This window comes from Cricetulus griseus, chromosome 2 (genome assembly GCF_003668045.3).
Source record: "Cricetulus griseus strain 17A/GY chromosome 2, alternate assembly CriGri-PICRH-1.0, whole genome shotgun sequence".
Taxonomy (NCBI): Eukaryota; Metazoa; Chordata; class Mammalia; order Rodentia; family Cricetidae; genus Cricetulus; species Cricetulus griseus.
The window spans coordinates 388,186,967-388,207,461 of NC_048595.1; the positions used below are offsets into that span (position 1 = coordinate 388,186,967).

A 20,495-nucleotide genomic window follows, 5' to 3' on the forward strand; every position below is an offset into this window, starting at 1 on the left:
GTACTTTGTACTATTATTAGCCTCTTTCTGCTCTTTCAGTGTTCTCTTTATGTAGCTGTGCCAATGACACTGCAAATAATTTCATGATAAGAGAGTGCTTCATATATTGTATACACTGTGTCCTATATAGGGGTTTCAGGATGGAATGTGTGGAGCCTGAAATCCAAATCTAACTTGATACCCTCTGTGTGTCTGCTAGCTGGCACTGAGAACAACTGTTCCTGAGTCTCAGGAAGTCACTTGATCTGGATAAACTGTGCTTCCTGGGCCTGTCCCTCCTGTGACCCCAGTGACACTATTTCTTCTGAAAGTGTGATAGTAAAGGCTACTGTGTCCCTGGATCATGCCTAATTGACCAGTTCTTTCACTACAGTTGGTGAGCTCTTCTAGCCTCTAGGTCTTGCTGTAATATAGAAGAGTATCACTTAGTATTTCATTTTTTCTTTACTGTTAAGAGACGTAGTATCTTTTTATACTTAATCTTCCTATTAGTATGATAGACTCATTTATTTTTGCCTTTAATAGAGTTTGATCATTTCTTTTCAAAAGTTTTGCATATATTGTGTCAGATTTATTCCCATTATTTTCCTCATTGCTATTTCACTTACAAAGTTTCAGTGATCTTTATGAATATAAAGATGAACATATTTTTTTTAATTTCCTAATCATTCACAGTAAATCTACTGGTTACCATCTTTCTAGTGATTTATTAAAAACTCTTCTAGTTAATTGGTTTTACCATATGCAATTCTCTTCCCCCCCCCTTATCATTTCCCTTTAGTTTATGTTTTTCTTTGGTAACAGAAAATACGTTTCAATGAATCACAAATGTTAACTTTCTCTGTTTTCTGTTCTTGCCATTGTTTTTTAGGCGAGATTGAATGATGTTTAATATATATTTTCCCCTAGTTATTTTTGTTTTGCTTTTTAGCCCATCTGGATTTTGTTTTGTTGTTTGCTGTGTTTGGGGATGTCAATTTTATTTCTTTCTTCCTCAGAAGTTAGGCAAATATTTAGTGTTATTTTATTCTCCACTGAACACTGCCTTAGTCATGGATTCCTGTCTGTAGCCATCATTTTTATTCTTGTTCACTAGGGAGTTAATGAGTCTTGGAATTTTAGTCAATCAATTAAAGGTGTTCAAAACTCAAGGATACTTTGCCCCTAAGGTGCAGTGGCTTCTGGCAAATGTTTCCAGTAGACAGCTCAGACAGAGCCCACCCTGTTTGCTAGCCTGGCCAGTGTGGAGGCCTACAGGTAGATAAAGGAATTTAGGAACTTAGGAAACATGTTGTCACTTGGAACTGTCTTTTAAAGCGAACCAAGTCTCAATTTCTTGAAAGATTTTGCTTGCTTGCGTGTTTGTTTTGTTTTAAGTGAGAAACAGAGTGAACAAAAAAGAAAAAGGAAAAGGAAATCTGAGGTATTCATTCAGTCCTCAGAAGTTGAAACCAGTCCAGAAAGCACACAGAAGAGGATATATTGTAGGTGTCATAAAGATGACAGGTTGAATTTTGTTTCATTAGGGGAGATTACACATATAGAAATGTAACATTACCACAGGAGTATTTCTTGGCTTCTGCAATTCCCAGTTCCAAAGTTGCTATTTCATCTCTACTTCCTCCCATTTCAACCCCCCCAAAGCATGGAGTACCTGAAAGCAAATTCTAAATATTCTATCTTTGCAAATAAAAGCATTTAGTATATGTCTATAAAGATTAAAAACCCTTGGCAACAAAAAGCACTGATGTAGACTTCGTCTCTCATCCTGCTGAAATTAGGGGAGTGTGAACAAACCTCCATCCTGGATTTAAGTCTTGGCTCTCAGTACCCCCCCCCCACCACACCACAAACACAAACACACTCCCACTCTCTACCTCTGTGGTTCCAGCAGGCCTTCACTACCCATCCCAAAGGTGCCTCCTAGGTAAGAAGAGCAACACTCATCCATTTTGGAATTATTATCAGGATGCTGAATTGGAAGTCATGAAATACTAACTTGGTCTGATTCTCCTCTGGTGTAAAAGACCTCGAGGACAGGTCATCTGAAGGTCCTAGGTCATCTCTGTTCAATCTTTCTCTACAGCACTGTTCCTGAGTTCTCTTGAAAAACATACTACTTTGGCCTTTTCTTTCTTTTCTTTTGCAATCCCAAGCCTTCCTTCACTCAAGTATTCTAGCACTCTGTTTTCCAGGCCCCTTCTGTCTCCCACCCCCCTAATCTCTTACCTCTCTCTCTCTCACTCCCCCTCCTCTTCTTTGTATCTCCCTTCTTTCCTTCTCCCTTCCCCCCATCCCTCCTTTGAAATAGGCTCATTTAGCTCAGGCTGGCCTTGAACTTGCTATGAGGCAAGGATGGCCTCGAACTTCTATGGTTCCTCTCTTCCCCTCCCAAGTGCTAGAATTACCAGTTGCCCATACTTCAGATCTCTCCTTTAATTTTAGACGTCTGGACATGAGTACTAATAACTAGTTCTGAGCAGGAATGACGTTTAAGAACTGTTTCTTGTACCTTTTGTTTCACTGACTACCCCGTATTCTCTCAGTTCCATCCTTGAGAACAGGGAGCTGAATCAGACAGAACTCCCGGATCCTGCCTTGCAAACCCAAAACAACTGAGAGTCCTTTTGGCAACCAGAGCTTCAGAGCAAGCAAACATTTCATGTTTTTCCCTGCAAAAGCTACAACAATCTGGCCGATTTTGATGTCTAAATGTGGGCATCCTTTGGGGGAAAAGGACACTCCCTATAGGGGGAACTCTTAAAGAAACCGTTTTCCTGAAACGGGCTAACTGGGCGGTGTCCTCTTTTCCCAACGCCCCTTTGCTATTCTTAGATCGCAGATCGCGGGTGGCTGCTTTCGATTTTCCCCAGGCGGAGTTCCCAGCGCAGAGGCTGGGCAGGCTAGGCTGGGCTGGGACTGTTGCGGTCGCCTTCTGGGCGCGGCCGGCCGGGCCGAGGGCTGGGCCTGCAGCAGAGGCAGTGGAGCAACTGTGAACAGCAACCTTCCAGGCTCGCCCGCCGGCAGTCCCCGCCGCACTATGGCCAGTGGTGGCTCGCAGGGCTGCGAGGAGGAAGAGGAGGAGGAGGCGCTGAAGAAGTTGATAGTCAGGCTGAATAATGTCCAGGAAGGCAAGCAGATTGAGACGTTGCTCCAGCTCCTGGAGGACATGCTGGTGTTCACTTACTCCGACAGAGGTAATGCCTGCAGCCGCTCCTTTAGCAAACTTTATCCTGCACTTGGGGTGCTAGTCTTAGGCACCCCACTTCTTTCCTTCAGGGGGAAGGAACTGGGATCCCAGGAAGGTCGAAAGGATGCTGAGGATTGTGACTTTGTTTTCTTCCTCCACTTCCCTCTTTTTCAGCTTCCAAGTTATTTGAAGGTAAAAATTTACACGTGCCTCTGTTGATCGTCCTGGACTCCTACATGAGAGTCTCCAGTGTGCAGCAGGTAAACAGGCTGTTCCCTTCTGTTCTGAAGACCCTTATATGATAGGCATGGTGGCCTGGGTTCTTGAGATTAGCTTTCAGAGGGAAACGTGGTCAGTTGCTACCGCTATTAGCAGAGTAGAAGCAACTTTATTAACTGACAATCTAGATGGTGGCAGGAGTAAAATGAAAACACTTCTCTTATTGGCACGGCGAGTTCATTAACCTTTCAAGCTAGTCTAAGAAATTTCCTAATATGCAGTGTGTTTTTAATAGGGCATTGCTGTGATTAATTCCAGCAATTGGGGGGCGGGGATTAAGTAATCAGGAAAAAAAAACAGTCACATAAACAGCAAAATTTCATAGGGCCAGCTTGTTTACATGGTTTTAAATCAGAAGACATATTCAAGGCTTTTCCTGAAGTGTACCTCAAAGTGTCCAAAGAAAGTGATGTGTCCTGAGTTCCCTGTGTTTACATTTCTACTTTGCAGCTGTTGTCACACAAAATGGAGACAAAAGTGTAACTTCTAGGATCTGTGTCACAGAAAGCCCAGAAGTAGGCTAAGTAATGAAATGTGACTTTCAAAGCAGCCCCAGATAATTAATGTCTTTTGGTCAAGATAGAATTACTTCTGAAGGTACTAACTTCCTTTGGAGTTTTTCGATTTGGGGAATTGAAATCAGTTTTGTCATCTGAATACTAAGACTTTTAGGGGAACTCTGTGAAGGTGCAGCGAGAATATTCCTTCATATTCATGCTAGTGACTAGACAGAAGTAAGGCTTATCTCACTCTCCAAATTCTCCCTCCTCAAGTTCTCACAGTAAAGCCCAGACTACTTGGAACTTGCCATCTTTCTGCCACAGCCTCCCCAGTGCTATGATTGCAGGTGTATGGCTTTAGTTTTCTTTTATAAAAGCACACTTTTGTTTGCAATAATGCATTTTTCCAATTGTGAAATATTTTCTATGTGGCTAATGATTTTCAGGTTATTATCAAACAAAATCAAGAGAAAGATGGAGGAAGCATGAAAAAGATACTTTTAGCAGTCAGAGTCTGAGATTTACCCACGGAATATGAATCATTTTTAAGAAGTGTTTTGCTCTCCACCTACAGCATCCTTCTTGCTTCGTATTCAAAAGTGTCTAATTCTGGTTACCTACACTGCCAAGGGCTATACTTGTCTGTTTTCCCCTTGTCTGTTTCTACCCTCTTCACTTTTCTTCTTTATTTTCTTTTCTTCCTCCTCCTCCATTTCTTCTTTCTCCTTCTTTTCCCCTGTCCTTAACCCCCCCCTCTCTTGGTAGGAATTAAACACAGGGCTTTGCATGTACTAGTTAAGCACTCTACCAGTGAGTTAGCTACACCTAACCAAGACATTCTAATTCTTGATTATAAAAAATGCCCAAGTGTGGACACACTTGCCTGCAATGGTTATGATGTTGTTTGGGTAGGAGTGGGAGCAGCAAAGTGTGTTAGAAAGGAACAGCCTTTGGTTTGGTAATATAGCAGAATAAAATCAGTACATCCAGTGTTCTTTATGTGTCTATCAGCAAAGGGGTATATGCATATTACATTAGTAGATTCTTACTGGAATCTCACTGCCCTTGAAGAAAGCGGACCAATGTCTTTCCTTCAAATTGATTAAATTTAGAGTGAATAGTCCCTGGGGGAGCTTGTAAGAGAGTGAGGACTCAGATATGTTCATGACTCCAAAATCTTCTTCAGCTGGTGTTGAATTCATAAGATGTTGTGTAAGCAAGCAAAAGTCTAGTGGCTTAGCACAGATGCTATGAGCATGTACAATGGCCACATCATCAGTGGTCTTCTCAGGAGATATAGAAAAAGTTCTCTCTCAGTACTGAGATTTTCAACAGTTTACAGGAAAGTATTATTTTCTTTTAAATTTCTTCACATGATTGGTGTGATTGCATGAGTATCCTTTCCTATTTCTTGCATCCAATTAGCTAGCTGTACCAAATGAAAATCTCTCGGTGAATGTAAGGAGTTTGGTGAGTCCTCTTCAGAAGTGTGCTAAGGTTTTCTTGTTAGAGTCACCCAACACAATATTCCAGAGTCTGGATTTTTACATTTTTCTTTATCTGTGCTTTTTTGCAAGTGCAGATCTCAGAGAACTGCTGTCAACCTTGCCCTATGCATTCCTCTTCTCATCAGTCACTTTCTTTTGGTCCTCAATTTTACTTCTCTTTCCCCAAGAAGTTCCAACATTTGAAGAAGGATAACAAAATAAATGGAAGTGGGTTAGATGTTATCCAACCACTTGACTTTTTTGAATTGTTTATGAGTGGGATGCTTGGATTTATAGAGCAATTATAATAGAGAAAAGCTGTCTACTGTAAGTATGCAGGGTAAAAACTTTCTCTTATTGAAAGGTAAGTTCCTAATTGAAAGATTAATGCATCGCTTGTTACCCCTGCTTTGTTGCTGGAGATTTCACTTAGTCACCGAAGCTCTGCTCAGTGATTGCAGGCTCAGCTACTCAGATGGGTCTTTTTGCCAAGCAATTATTGATGCCGTGGCTTTAGCAACCCAAACAAAGCAGGTTTTCTCAGTGAGTCAGCTGTACAGGTATGGACAGGAGTTTAGCATCCTATAATACATTTCCTCACTAGAAGCTCATGAGAATGCTACTTTCTTAAATGTCTGGGGAAAAGGCTTCACATAGTTTTTAAAATTTAAAAAATAGAAACAGTTGGGTTCTATGACAGCTGGATTGTTAACGTCTTCTTATGTTGATATATTGCTTATGCTTTAATAAAGCTTGCCTGAAGGATCAGAATGCAAAGCTAGTCACAGCTGGGCGGTGGTGGCACATACCTTTAATCCTGAGTTCAAGGCCACCCAGGGCTACACAAGACTGAATCAGTCTAAAAGAGAAACAGAGCTCTCACAAAGGTGATCTCAGCACATGGGAGCTCACACCTTTAATCCCAGCACTAGAGAGTATATAAGGAGCTCAGTACAGTCTCAGAGACCAGTCTAGGATTCTGAGGCTTGGTGGATGGTAGTGTGATCTGGAGATGCAATCAGAGGACATAATTGCCCCTTTGGTCTGAGCATTGGTAGAGGGGAGAAATCTCTACTGTCTGGCTGCTTTGTTTTTCTGATTTTCAGTTTGAACCCCAATATCTGTCCCTGGATTTTTATTATTCATGCTACCTCTTCTGCTTACATGGAAGGGAGGAGGGTATCCAATTTAAATATAGGTAAAAATAAATACTCTTAGAGATTTCTGCCTTTTAAAGGAATTGCAATTATTTAAAGGGAAGTAGTGGCAACATGAGGCAATTCACGCTTAATTAAAAAATAGTATAGTAAAAAGACTTCAGCTCGAACAATGCTGTGAAGAGATGAGACTTTAGAGAGAGCCTATGAATTTTATCTTTTGTGAGATGCCTCCTATCTGCTCATGCAAACATACAGATGTGTGCCACTGCCCCATAGCAAACAAGTGTGAATCTCTCACCTTGCCATTCAGCTCTTTGCATCATTTATCTTCACTTCTCTGTCCAGTTTTCTTCAGCTGCTGTCTCTTCCCCTGCACCCAGTTCTTGTCATGAGCTCCCTGCTCGTCTTAGCGCTCATGAATTTTGAACTATGGCTGAAGTCGTACCTCTGCCACATTTTGTCTTTCTTTGAGTAGTTCTGACTCACAGTGTGAGTCTTTCTTTCAGGATTCATATGATTTAGTATTTATCATAAGTCATTCTCAGATACCCTTTCATTAATTGTGCATTTCATCAATTGTACATTTCATTAACTGTGTGCTACCTTGATAATAATTTTCTATTTTGTTTCCTGACCATATTGAGTATATTTCTTTAGCATGTAGGAAGAATAAAAGATGCTTCAGATTTACAGAGACAGTGGGAAGAGTGGTCAGATCTCTGAGTTAAAATCAGGAGTTGGTATTGTTTTTTCCAAAGGAAAAGAATGGTATGTTGATTTTGGAGTCAAGTCTAATTAGCTGTGCAAAGATAATTTAAAATGAGTGCTGAATAGATGACTTCACGATTAAGAGCACTTCCTGTTCTTTCAGAGGCCCCTTGTCTGGTTTCCAGCACACATATGGTGGTTTTCAAGCATATGTATAATTCAAGTACCATGTGTACTTCTTGGTCTTTGTCAGCTTGACACAGACTAGAGTCCCTGGGAAGAGGGGACCTCAATTGAGAAATTACCTCCATTGGACTGGCCTATGGGCAAGCCTAGAGGGCATTTTCTTGATTAATGATTGTGGGAAGGCTCAGTGCACTGTAAGCAGAGTCTTCCCTGGGGAAGGTGGCTGTGGATTGGTTATGGATTGGACAAGAAAGTAAACTGAGCAAGCCAGTGAGCAGCTTTTGTTCACAGTCTATGATTCAGTTCCTACCTCCAGGTTCTTGCCTTGAGTTCTTGCCTCAGCTTCTTTTAATGGTAGATTGGAAGCTGTAAAGATGAAATAAACCTCTTCCTTCCTGAGTTGCTTTTTGGTCAGAGAATTTCTCACAGCTTCTGAGACATTAATTAGAGCATGGGAGTTCTGACCCCAAGGCATCTCCTGACCCCAAGGCATCAGTCACAAAGGTGGCATATATGCACACATGCAAGCAAAACCTTCAAACATAAAATCAACAAATCTTTTTTTTAAAAAGATGTATGCAAAATACAAGGGTTACTTAGGTGTTCTGCCTTCTATTATAGTTTCTTTTTCTAGTAGCAGATGTAGTTTCAATCATAGGACAGTACTGCTCATAGGCCTCTATTACCCAAGGCCAGTCATTTCCCGTTGCCACAAAAATCTTCAGCATTCTCCAGTTCTCCATTCCAAGCTCCTCTCTCTTTCTGTAATCAAAATTTTGAATTCTTGGGAAAGATATGTCAGATATTGATGTTAAAAAAGCAATAAGGTATGAGTATAGCCACTCTTGCTTAATAACTTCAGTCTTCCCTTAAAATTGTTACTTATTTTGGTTTATTTAGATAAAAAGTGTTGTAATTTTAAAAATCCACATGAGAGAGAAAGATACTTTGTGACAGAGTTCACATGGAGGGTGTTTTTATTTTTTTATTAGGGGAAAGGGAATGGAAGAAGGGGGAGGGAGAGACCAACTTCTGCAGACAGGAGCAGTAAAAGAGAGAGAGGCAGAGGGAGAGAGAAAGAGAGACAGAGAGACAGGCAGAGAAGGAAGAAGAAGAAGAAGAAGAAGAAGAAGAAGAAGAAGAAGAAGAAGAAGAAGAAGAAGAAGAAGAGAGAAAGAAAGAGATAGAGAGAGAGATATGAGCAGGGCCCTTTTAAAGGGAAATATAGTGAATGTGTACAGGTGGTGCTCTTAGTGGCTGCAGCTGAGGACATATCCTGTCAGAACCCCAAGGACAGGCCAGTACAGTTGTCCGAATACTAACAATAAGGGTGTCTATTTTGTATTTATTTAGGAATGTCACAATATTGTTGTGTTCCAGTTGCGTGTGGTTTTAAAGCAACGTGTGGTTTCCATACACACCTTACTTTCATTCTCAGAAAGCATTTTAGGGTTTTGTTTAGTCTTAAAATGATTATTTAAAAACGATATAATAATCTCTTCCACTAAAAAACAGAGATTCATGATTGGTTCATCTACTACAAGCCTTTAAACATTTGGGTATGGGCTGGGTGGTAGTGGCACATGCCTTTAACCCCAGCACTTGGGAGGCAGAAGAAGGAGGGTCTCTATGAGTTTGAAGACAGCCTGATCTAGAAAGTGAGTTCCAGGACAGCCAGTGCTACACATAGAAATACTATCTCAAAATACCACCCCCCAAAATATCCTAAAGTGTGGGTATGGGACTGGATACACAGCTCAGTTGGTAGAATGCTTGCATACCACACAGGAAGCCCTGGGTTCTGTCATCCTCAGCATCGGGTAAACTGGGTGTGGTGGTACATGGCTGTAATTCTAGCATGTTGCATGGAAAAGAGGACTGGAGGAGAGTCAAGGCCATTCATGGCTACAAAATGAGTTCAATACTAGCTTGGGGTATACAGAACACTATCTAAAAAAAAAAAAAAAGTAAGTATTTACCTTTCTTGCTTTCAGGTGGGTTGGTCACTTCTGTGCAAATTAATAGAAGTCTGCCCAGGGACATTGCCGAGCTTAATAGGACCCCAGGATATTGGAAATGATTGGGAGTTCCTCAGAATTCATCAGTAAGTATGACAGATGTGTGGAAATAAACTGCATTGAAGAATTATATATGACACCCTTTGCCATCCAAAACCATTCTGATAAATTCCTTCAAAGCAGATATAGTTTTCTTACATCGATAATTTATATTTATAGAGACCTTTAAACTCAGATTTATGAATTAGAAAACTAAAGTTGATGGATGGTACAATATTAGGTGAGATGACTTACAAACACAGTTCTGTGATTATGTAAATGATTAAATTGTATATCTTTGAGTATGACGTAAGACAAAGCAAGACAAGCTTTTTACTATTAATGGTGGAAATGAGAGAATCCATGAATTCCTTGAAAAACATGGCAACTAAGAAGTTACTTCTGACCAGAGGCCTTGAACAAGACCAGTGACTCTGCAATGAATATTTGCCATTAAGCTGATGGGACAAGGGGGGTGTACTACATAATACACCAGAGCCTCCAGTGTCACCATGGCAAATGAAAAGCTGTTTGAGAGGCAGGAAAGGAGAAGCAAAGAGATTTTTCTGTTGTTGTTTTGTTTTTGTTTTTGTTTTTTTGTTATTGTTGTTTTTGCTTTCATTTGCTTTCTTGCTTACTTTGTGTTATTTTTCTTTTGTGTGTGTGGGGGTGGGCTGCATGGCAGGGATGAAGAAAGGACATCGGGGGACTGGGAGGCAAGCAGAATTGGGGTGCATTATGTGAAACTCCCAAGGAGTCAATAAGAAGTTAAATTAAAAAAAAAGAAGCTACCTCTGTGAGCATTTATTATGCTCTACTGTCTTCATGTGCACATTTGCATGTGTCTGGGCATGCTAATCTCAGTGAAAGTAGACTGTGGCTTGCAAGAGGAAGAGAAAAGAGGAAATGAATTCCCTCTCAACCCTCTGAAGCCTAATCTAGGTGACTATTTATCATCCATTTGGTTGGAGTTCTCAACATAATGTCTTTCATAAGACCACATTCATAACCATAATTAGGTAAAACTTTTTGGAGAAAATTTATAGGAAATGTTCAGAGGAAAATCCTTTTAAAAAATAATGTAGTTTCTGGAGACTTATGAAAGTGTCTTGTCATTAGGTGCCCTCAGACCTAGAGCCACCATGATGAAGATATTATACTCCCAATGTTATGTTACTTGAGAAAAATATATTTTACTAAAAACTGAATTTTATAATCCTTTCAGAAAATTTATATGGGGTAGAACAGTGTGTCTATTCCTAAAGGAGTTATTATAGGCCTTGGTGTTTACATGTTTATCCACTTGTACTATATAGGTGTTGTTAGTTTTTAGTTTCTACCATCTGAAGAGAATGGTTTAGAAAAACAGCCAATTTCAAACTAATTTTGAAATTCCATGTGTCAGTTCTGTAACATTTAATAAAGACCTACCCATGGTATACTTGTAATTAGTCATTCTGATTTTAATGTCCCTTTTGTTTGAGGATTTCCAATTTTCTTCAAGTACAGTTAATCTTCAATATCACTCAGAGACTGTTGGAAATCTCACCTCCTTGTATTCCAGAACAAACCAACCATTTGGGGGGAATTGTGATACTATTTTGATGGGAAATATTCATGTCTTCACTCACAAATTCTCTTGCTTACCACTCAAGTCCAGCCCTCTACCTCCATGGGTTGTCTACACTCCTGCTTTAAGAGAGATCTGAGTTTGTGACCAAGGGAGAAACACTGCTCTCTACACTAGAATATTTTGGGAAAAATTTTGTAAGACGTTTTTCTCTGTAGCCAAGCTTTTCCCCTCCAAAATTGACCAATACCAAAGAGAATTCTGTAGCAGTCATTTGAAGGATGGTGAGCACACATTTTCAGCTCTAGCTGATGCTGTGAACCTGGAAGAGTAGAGCCTAAAAATGAGGCAAAGTCTCATGCAACAATCAACTTTATTCAGAGCATCATTCAATTTATACTCTAATAGTCAAGAAGAGTCACATCAGTATAGTATACAATCACAAGGACCAGCCACACATGGCAAAAATATGTTTTTTTTTTCATGGAGGCAAATAAACAAAGTAAATTCACTCTTTTCTGCTTGCTATACCTGAGAGGGACACAAAAACACACTCCAAGATGAATTCTGTGGTTTTGAAGACACCAAGGTTACAACTCTTGCCCTGTTTGCTTGAAGTTTTCTCACAAGCAATCAGAATTTGCCTTTCATGACTCCATTCTTGGCCTGTGTTCTGACAGAATGCAAGAGGGAGAAGCAGGGACAGAATGGGTAGAGAGATAATTGGCAAGATATCAACAGACCTTCACCTTGCTAGGAGACCAAAGGACATGTTTTGTGAATATAGAAGAGGCTGTGGATAGCACCAGCTCTGTCTTCTTCCAACAACATAAAACAAAATACCACCTGGCAGAAAATGATTAAAGGCTACATATGGAATGGGTAACAGAGATTAAAATCTAGTGAATCTGAGAACAGGTACTATTGATATGAGTTCATTATCTAGTGTGGAATATAACTTTATCAAAGATAGTAGCTAACAATAATTTTAATATTTAAGTAGATCCTGAAGGTTGTGTACAAATGAACGTCTTTATTCAATCTTCCTGTATGTTACTATGTCAACATGCATGACATATAATTCATAAATTCTTATGATGTATCTAAGACATCTCCTCTGGCTATGGATCATCTTCATGGTCCTTTGTGTATTAATGACTAAGTAGGGGCATTTGGAGGAATATAGGTGGGACTTGGCTTCTATCAAGACATAGAATAATACTTCCCTCCTAAGTGTCTTAATTTTTCCATTGTTGTGGGGCAATCCCCAGGCCTTGTATCTGGCAGGCAGGCACTCTGTCACTGAGCTACATGCAAGCATAAACATTTAGGTTTCTACTAAATGTTTCCCTCCAACTTTCCTGAGACATGGTTGATAGCTAGAAAAATGTATGTAGTCAATGCAATTAACTTGTTAATTTGATGCACAGAATCATGTGAAGTTTTTGCCACAATTGATGCAAACAGTATTCCTGGTTATTTCATTTTCTTATTTATATTTTTTGTATTGGTAGAGATTGAAACTGGGGTCTTGGGCATGCTGGGCAAGTGCTCTGCCAAGAGCTACACCACAAGTCAGGATGTTAATTTTATTAGCTTGCTTTTAGTTTGTACCAAGGGAGAATGTATCCCATGAACTTTGATGAACAGAACAAAGTACAGTAAGTATATAGGTGAGTGAGAAACAGTACTTAAATACTGTACGTGCTTTGCCCACATGTGCAGTCAGTGCTTTGTCCACTGGGAAGGCTCCTTGGCTTCTGCTGGATAACCTTTCATTGTCATATGATTTTGCTTTTTATTCTAGACTGATCCTCAAAATGTTAACTGTTCACCATGCCAATGTAAACCTGTCAACAGTTGGACTAAAAGCCTTAGATCTCCTCCTAGATTCAGGTGAGAGATGACTGAAAATGCTTGTTCCTCGTAGTGGTCAGGGTCGGAGTGTAAACTGATCACCTGTGATTTCTAGAAAGTTTTTCTATGCCTGCCTTCTCCATGCCTCCTGTCTCTCTAGCTGTCTCTCAAATGTCACCCAGCACCTTGGTCTGAATGTTGTTTGTGTGTTCCTCCCATGTTCCTGTTTCTAGTTCTGGCATGGCTTCCAAATGCTGCTCCCATAGTTCACATTCCTAGTAGCTTTTCTGTTTACACCCTTAAAGTCTTTGCTGCAGTTTTTCTTTGATAAATTATGTAGCATTATTTCTTGTTTGCTGGGTGTAACATGCTTTCCAAACCTATCTCACCCCAGATAGGCATTTTCCTTATCTTTCTGGGTGAGAAACGCTGATGTGCAGAGAGTTGGCCTCCGCCACCAAGTGACACAATCGGGGTCTGATTCCATACACCAGACTCTTTGCCTAAAGTGACTTCTGCCAAGAGACTAATAGACTCAAGTTGAGATTTTGGTATGGTGTAATAGTTGCGGTCATTGCCATGATACATGGCTGTGGTTGTCAAAGATATAATCCTGAATGATTGGGAGTTTTGTTCAATGAATGGGGTGGGTCATTTTGAGGTCAGGAGAATTTTGTGTGCACCACTACAGAGGTCTGAGAAGATTGAAGGGAGGTTGCACAGGTGAGTGGGAGATGTGAGAGTTCTAATTGGTCATGCTAATTAAGACCTTCAGGAGAGAGGAAGAGCAAAAAAGTTTCAGGACCAGGGCAAGGAGGACAGGAGACACGAGGGTCCTAAAGAGCCTTTAATACAATCATTTAACCCTTATCCTTGGGAACTTAAATATTTCCTTCTTTCATTTTTCATTTGTCACTTAAGCACTCACGCCAGTGGCCGTTCTGCAGGGGTGGGAATAGTCCATGCTTTGCCCTTGTGTCAGAGCAAGTAGCTCTACGTGATTGTTGAACATTTGAAGTATGAAAAACTGGACTTCAGTTTTATTTATTTTTATTATTCAGTGTGAATTTAAACAGATATACGTGGCTAGGGAGTGGGGCTGCCTAGGCATATGGGCTAATGCATTTTGAGAAGTAATTCAAGTGTAGTGAGGAAACTACTATAAGAGCAATATGATGAAACTTGCCCACAGTGGAGAGAGCAGCTAAATTCTCTTGTGGGGGTTTCAAATGTAAGTGATCTGTCTAAAATTGTTTGAGTGCCATTTGACTTTTTGATTAAGGCTCTCACTTTCTATGTGACCCAGGTTTGTTTGAAAAATCATCATCATCCTGTCTTAGTGCTGGAGTTACCACTGTAAACCACTCCACTTGGCTGACCTACTTAAATTTTAATTCGGCTTGGCCTCCTATTAGTTACTGAGTGCCAGGCATGGTCACTTGGGTTACTCTTTGTACCTTGTTTTTTTTTTTTTTTTTCTTTTTTTTTTTGATTCTTAAAGAGGGGTTTGGAACTACCTTGTGAGGTTCTAGAATTGACTAAATGTGTTATGATGAAGTAAGTCAACTAGTGATTGACATGTTTGTATCATAAAAGCAATCACTCTGAGGCTAAGAGATTAGCTTAGTAGGAGAGTCCCTAATTAGCATGTATGAAGTTCCAATGTCACATGCACAAACACAAACCCAGCAGAAAGCTGTGTTTATTGCTGACATCCCTATTCCATGACAGTTATTTCTGTTGATAGAATGGCTATTATTTGTGCTACATCTTAGATTATGGCAGGAAAGTGTTGGTCTAATGCAAGTTCAAAGAGACATTTGAGAAAGGCTTTAAGGGGAGTAATGGGTGCAGCATATCTAGACTTGGGTCAGGGATTGGCTCAGGACAATGATATTGTAGGTTTTGTAAAGGATCTGCTTTGATGTACTTAGGAGTGAGAGAAGGGCTTAGAAGATTCCAATGCAGTAATTCTAGGATCACATTTAGGTTTTAGAAATACAGTGCAGGGAGTGAACTATCAAAAGTTGGGTATAAGTTTAGAATAAGCAGAACAATTAAACCACTGTTTCTGCACTCATAGTCAGATGGGAAGAGGCCCTGAGTAGGATAGGAAAGCTGAACTAACTTATTCAGAGAGAGCTTTGGAGTATTTAAGAGCTAACACTTGAAAGGCTTGGCTTTTAATAAAATGCCTTGGCTCACTGAAAATGGAAGAGAGAGGGAATTTGGAAGGATGATGACAGAGAAATTTCTCTTGGGTAGTTATTAGATGATGGTCTCATTGATGAAGACCAGGAGCAAGGGTAGGGTCAGTTCAGGGTACCCACAGAATAGGTAGATGGTAATGGCCAAGAGGAAAGTAGGAATGAATTTCAAAATTGTAAGATAGCAGGCCTAGGTTTTGTATGTGTGGTGTGATGTGCCAAAAACATAATAAAAGTGTGGTAAAGTGATTGGGAATTTATTTCACTTGGAAAGAATTTGGTATGGATAATATTTGGGACAATGAAGTAGTCTATCAAAATAAAACTCATTCATAGGCCTCATGCAAAAAATTAATATATCAACCTCTAAAAACAAATATGTACTTATAGCACATTTGTTTTCTTCAAATTAGGTAAAATCACTTTGCTGATACTGGATGAAGAATGTGATATTTTCTTGTTAATCTTTGATGCCATGAACACATACTCAACCAATGATGAAGTCCAGAAACTTGGATGCAAAGCTTTGCATGTGCTATTTGAGAGAGGTACTTAAACATGTAAATTTTTTTGTTTTGAGGTAGTCATAAGAAGAATGGCCTGTATTGGGAAAAGTTGGATATAGCTGTTAAGGAAAAAAAAACATTATCTACAATCATACTATTTACAAAATGAAATACAAGTTGCTAGTTTCTTAATTTGGTCATGATGCTTCCTTCTGTGGTGGGAATTTCACTCACAGGTTATAAATCATGTGGTTATAGTAGACTTCCTTCTATTGCATAACTGGGCACGAGGTTCACTTTACAAACTGGATTGTATGGGTGTTGAGAAGAAGAAAAGAAAACTATGAAGTCAAGTACAGCTTAAAATGGGCTTATGATTTTGAATCTGGTCAGACTCGAAATTTCTACAGGCTTTGCATAGAGAACTGGATGAGTGAAGAATGTTCTTGAGAAACAAAACAGATAGGCATTTCACAGCAGGCTCAGAAACTGATAACAAATGATTGCATACTGTTTGAGCTGGTTTTGCCCAGTCCTTTTACTGACTTGGTGAGGAAGTGGGCTGGAGAAGTGAGCAAGTTGTCTGAGGTTAGCAGTTAGTTAGCACAGGGTGGTTGCTGCTGGTTTGGGGACCCAGCTCTTTGATGATCAGGCTTTGGAGAGAAGAGTTCATGGCCAGTGAAGAGGGAGACAACTTCACGTGCGTCAGGCTTTCTTCTCTGTGTTACATATTGCACCTAAGCTCTGATAAGAATTGCAGGATAAAATTTGAAATTTATTGTTTCACAGGACCTGTCTCTGTGTTTCTATTTGGGCAAGTTCTTTCTCACAAAAGAGGCCTGTCTCTATACTCTCACAAGGGCTGTGTAACTCTAGGACAGATCGACATAGACTAATGATTTTAAACAGGAGAATCTTAATCCAAAGATCATTAATACTTACTGTATATTTTATTCTCTCATATTATGTTGTATATTTTATAGATATAAGAAGAAAACAAGTTTTGATTCTTTTGCAGGAGAACCAAGTTCTCTGAGGCAGTATTTAGTTAATAAAGTTAATAATCTTGAAAAGTTAGTTAATAAGGATGGTGTACAAAATTAAAAAGATATTGTGGAAACTATAATATTAAATGTAAAAGTCCGTGGCATTTATCATTAATTAAATGAGTCTAACCAGTTTTGTATTATCTTACACGGACATAGTGGTATACAATTGAAAACACTTAAGGTTGCTCATAAAGAGCTGAATTTTCTAACATTTTGTTGGCACCATTCTCAACCTAACAGACTGAGTTTGTAAACAGTTTTTTTTGAAGTTCCCACTTAATAAAATGACTCCAAATGGAGCTCAACTTACTATAATTATAAAAGGATGTAATTGTATGTCAATTTTCAAGATAATCTCACCTAAAAAATGATAACTTTTGATCTCTCATGGAAACCATTAAAGTAGAGTGCTTCAAAGCCCAATCACTTACCATTTGCTGCAGTTAACAACTTTTGAACTGACATGCTTAGCTGGGTCTCCCTTCAACAGTCCACCATAAATCCCTGACTTTTAAATATCAAACACAGGGGATGGAGAGATGGTAATTGCTACTTATGCAGAGGACCCAGGTTCAATTCCAGCACCTACACAGTGTTTCTTACAACCACCTGTAACTCCAGTTCTAGGGGATCTGACCACCTCTTCTGGTTTTTTGGGTACTTTAGGCATGTGCTCTACATACTGATAAACAGGCATACACAATACTAATAATTTTTTTAAAAAAATTATAATAGAAAACCTAGTCATAACCAGCAGGTCAGTATTGTAGAATATTTATTTCTAATGAGTCGTCTTCATTCTCTTTAGCCAAAATCATAGTAGCTCATCCCAAAGGGTCATCTTTATTAGCAGTGGGGGGTAAGACTCATAGGACGTTCATGCCACTGGACAATCATTATTATCAACCATGAGAATCATAGACTATTCCTTCCAGTACATCATCTTTATTGTATTTGTTAGGTTGCTGTAGACTTCCCCAAAAGAAATTGTAAATGTTTTTCCTTTTTTTTTCTGAGAATTATTGGGTTCCTAATAATTTTTCATTTCAAAAGATGATATAATCAGTTCAAAACAGGGCTATTTTACTGTTTCAAACAGATTTAATGTTTAAAATTCCTATGCCTTTTAGGCAGAAACACATTTTTACTAAGTGTACTATATTTGTGAGGTTTTGTACTTATAGATATATTTTTCAAGAATTAAAAATTTATGTCATCTTAAATCATATTCATGTTTTTTTCCTCCTTCCTGGTTTAGTTTCTGAGGAACAGCTGATGGAGTTTGTTGAGAACAAAGATTACATGATACTGTTGAGTACACTCAGAAATTTCAAAGGGGACAAGGAAATTGTGTTGCATGTGCTCTGCTGCCTGCATTCCCTGGCGGTTCCTTGTGAGTACCCTCTCTGCATGCTTTCTGTTTGCATGTGGAGAATTGCGATTTTTCTCTTTTGGGGTGTGTGTGTGTGTGTGTGTGTGTGTGTGTGTGTGTGTGTGTGTGTGTGGTCCTGTGGATGCTAAACTTCTCCTTTCACTGATTCATTTCATTAATTCATATTTACTCAGACTATGCTGCATCTACTTCTAGGCTTAGTGCATGGGAGACAGTAATGGAAAGCTTAACTGTGTGCTTTGCCTCTTCTGAGTTCATGGTACAGTAGGAAACACAGATACGACCCCAGGCGAGGCCTCGCATCATAAGGCAGAATTCCTGTGGTTTTGAGAACACTTGGAGCAAGGTCAGAGCTTTTGAGGAGTCTTGAACATGGAGAGCTTAGCATGTAGAGAGGTGTGCAATAGAGCTGAATACAGGACATATTTGGAAGCTTGACACTAGGAGCACAGTGATGAGGGGGCAGCTTGGCCCATAGCTCAAGCCTGAAATCTCAGCTACGCTCAGGAGGCTGCATTCAAGGCCTGCCTGGACAACTTATGAGGAACAGGTCTCAAAATACAGTAAGTACTGAAGGTGCAGCTTATTGGCTGAGTGCTTGCATTATGTATGTGAGTGGGTACATGCATGTGTGCATTAATGTGAGTGTATACTCTGTGTATATGCACTGTGTAAATGTACATGTGTTTTTGTACATAAATGTGTGTGTGTGTGTGTGTGTGTGTGTGTGTGTGTGTGTGTGTGTGTCCATGAAGAGGCATTCATATCTCCAAGTACCGGCAGGAATTTCTCTGGTGGAGGCAGGGAAAGGGTATGATAAGGGTAAGTATGTGAGGGCAGATATGGTGTGAGGTTTTTGTTGTTGTTGTTGTTGTTTTTCAAGACAGGGTTTCTCTGTGTCTTTGTAGACCAGACTGGCCTCAAACTCACAGAGATCCACCTGCCTCTACCTCCAGAGTGCTGGGAGTAAAGGCATGTGCCACCACCGCCCAGCTTGGTGTGAGGTTTTGAGTGGCCAAAATAACTACAATAGGGATTGAACTCTGTTTTGATTTTTTCTTAGAATTTATTGATGCTCTGAAATTTAGCTATTTTATCAAAAAGCAGATATCACAATAAATATTTTACTGTACACACTACTGGTGACTACCAGTGGGCTGCACTATGCTTCAGATCTGTTTTATAAGTGCACACTGGCACTTTCACTGTTCTCTTTGTGGTTTGAGCCAGCTATAAAATGCATTTAATAGATGTGTTTTCATCTTCACACATGTAAAATTCTTTTGTTTTGAATTAGTATTTTAGTGTGAAGAATACAAACTAATACTTGGTATGTAATACATATTACAAAATTGTTAACACTGTGGTACAACATGAATTTTCTATGCATGTATATAATATATAATATATGTATATTATGTTATATATATATAACACACATATAATATACACACAATATACATATAATGCACATGTGTACATGTATGGTTTCAGGTACAACATCTTGAGACTTCATTATAGCAGGGTCAAAAAACAAATGCTCTTGGGAAAAATAGCCTCTTTAATATGTTTATAAAAGCAAAACATTTTCATATATACAGGAAACAAAACAGTCATCAGAGGATAGGGCTGAAGACTAATCCCAAAGCAGAGTGCCATGCTTACTGAATCATCACTGTCAGCAAGACGGCTATTTTCTGCCTTGTACTTTTCCTGGGTTCTGTTCATTATGAATTTATTTTGGGTCGATTGCTTTTGGAGTCCATTGTCTTCCACCCACTTATGACATAATCCAGTTAAAATGTGTCGACTCATAACACAAAGGTCAAAGCAAGCAGCAAATAACAATGAAGAATCAGAAGGCTTTAACACCAGTTCTATAGCAAAGGCTTTTTATTAGGGCAATTTCTCTCATTCTTGCAAGTTTAAAAAATATTTTGGTGTTTTTACAATTCCATTTAAACATTAAATTGTTTTTTTTAACAAATAATTTTAGCTATGCTAGGAAAAATCTTTTACAGACAGATGTTTTTCTGTTTGGTGAGTAGTTAATATTCCATTCAGAAACAGAGTGTTTCCCCCACAAATTCACAGCCGATTTCCCCACAGCGTCTTCCTTTCCTCTCTGCCTGACTCATGTCAGCCCCCTTTCTCATGTATTTTTGTCTTTGTATTTATGTGTCCTCCTGCCAGCTCCAGGAAGTTCAAGATTTCTGCCCCCTTCTTGACTGTTCTAGGATGGAGGAAAAAGGTCCAAATTTATTTTCACAGTTCTAATGTATGACATGATCTTGAGTTTTTTTTTTCCCTTGGGTGGGTGAGAAAAAGACTTTGCAAAAACCATAA

At 39.3% G+C, this 20,495-nt stretch overlaps 1 protein-coding gene across 1 annotated transcript in view; it reads left to right on the forward strand.

Annotated features, from left to right (window-relative positions):
• Positions 1-2,883: 2,883 nt before the first annotated feature.
• Lrrk2 (leucine rich repeat kinase 2) overlaps positions 2,884-20,495 on the forward strand; it is a 145,941-nt gene continuing 128,329 nt past the window's right edge. The window contains exons 1-6 of the mRNA XM_027397850.2: positions 2,884-3,197; positions 3,365-3,450; positions 9,505-9,614; positions 12,945-13,033; positions 15,615-15,749; positions 18,015-18,149. Coding sequence (XP_027253651.1) covers positions 3,041-3,197; positions 3,365-3,450; positions 9,505-9,614; positions 12,945-13,033; positions 15,615-15,749; positions 18,015-18,149 — 712 coding nt within the window. The 5' untranslated portion in view covers positions 2,884-3,040. The remainder of the gene's footprint in view (positions 3,198-3,364; positions 3,451-9,504; positions 9,615-12,944; positions 13,034-15,614; positions 15,750-18,014; positions 18,150-20,495) is intronic.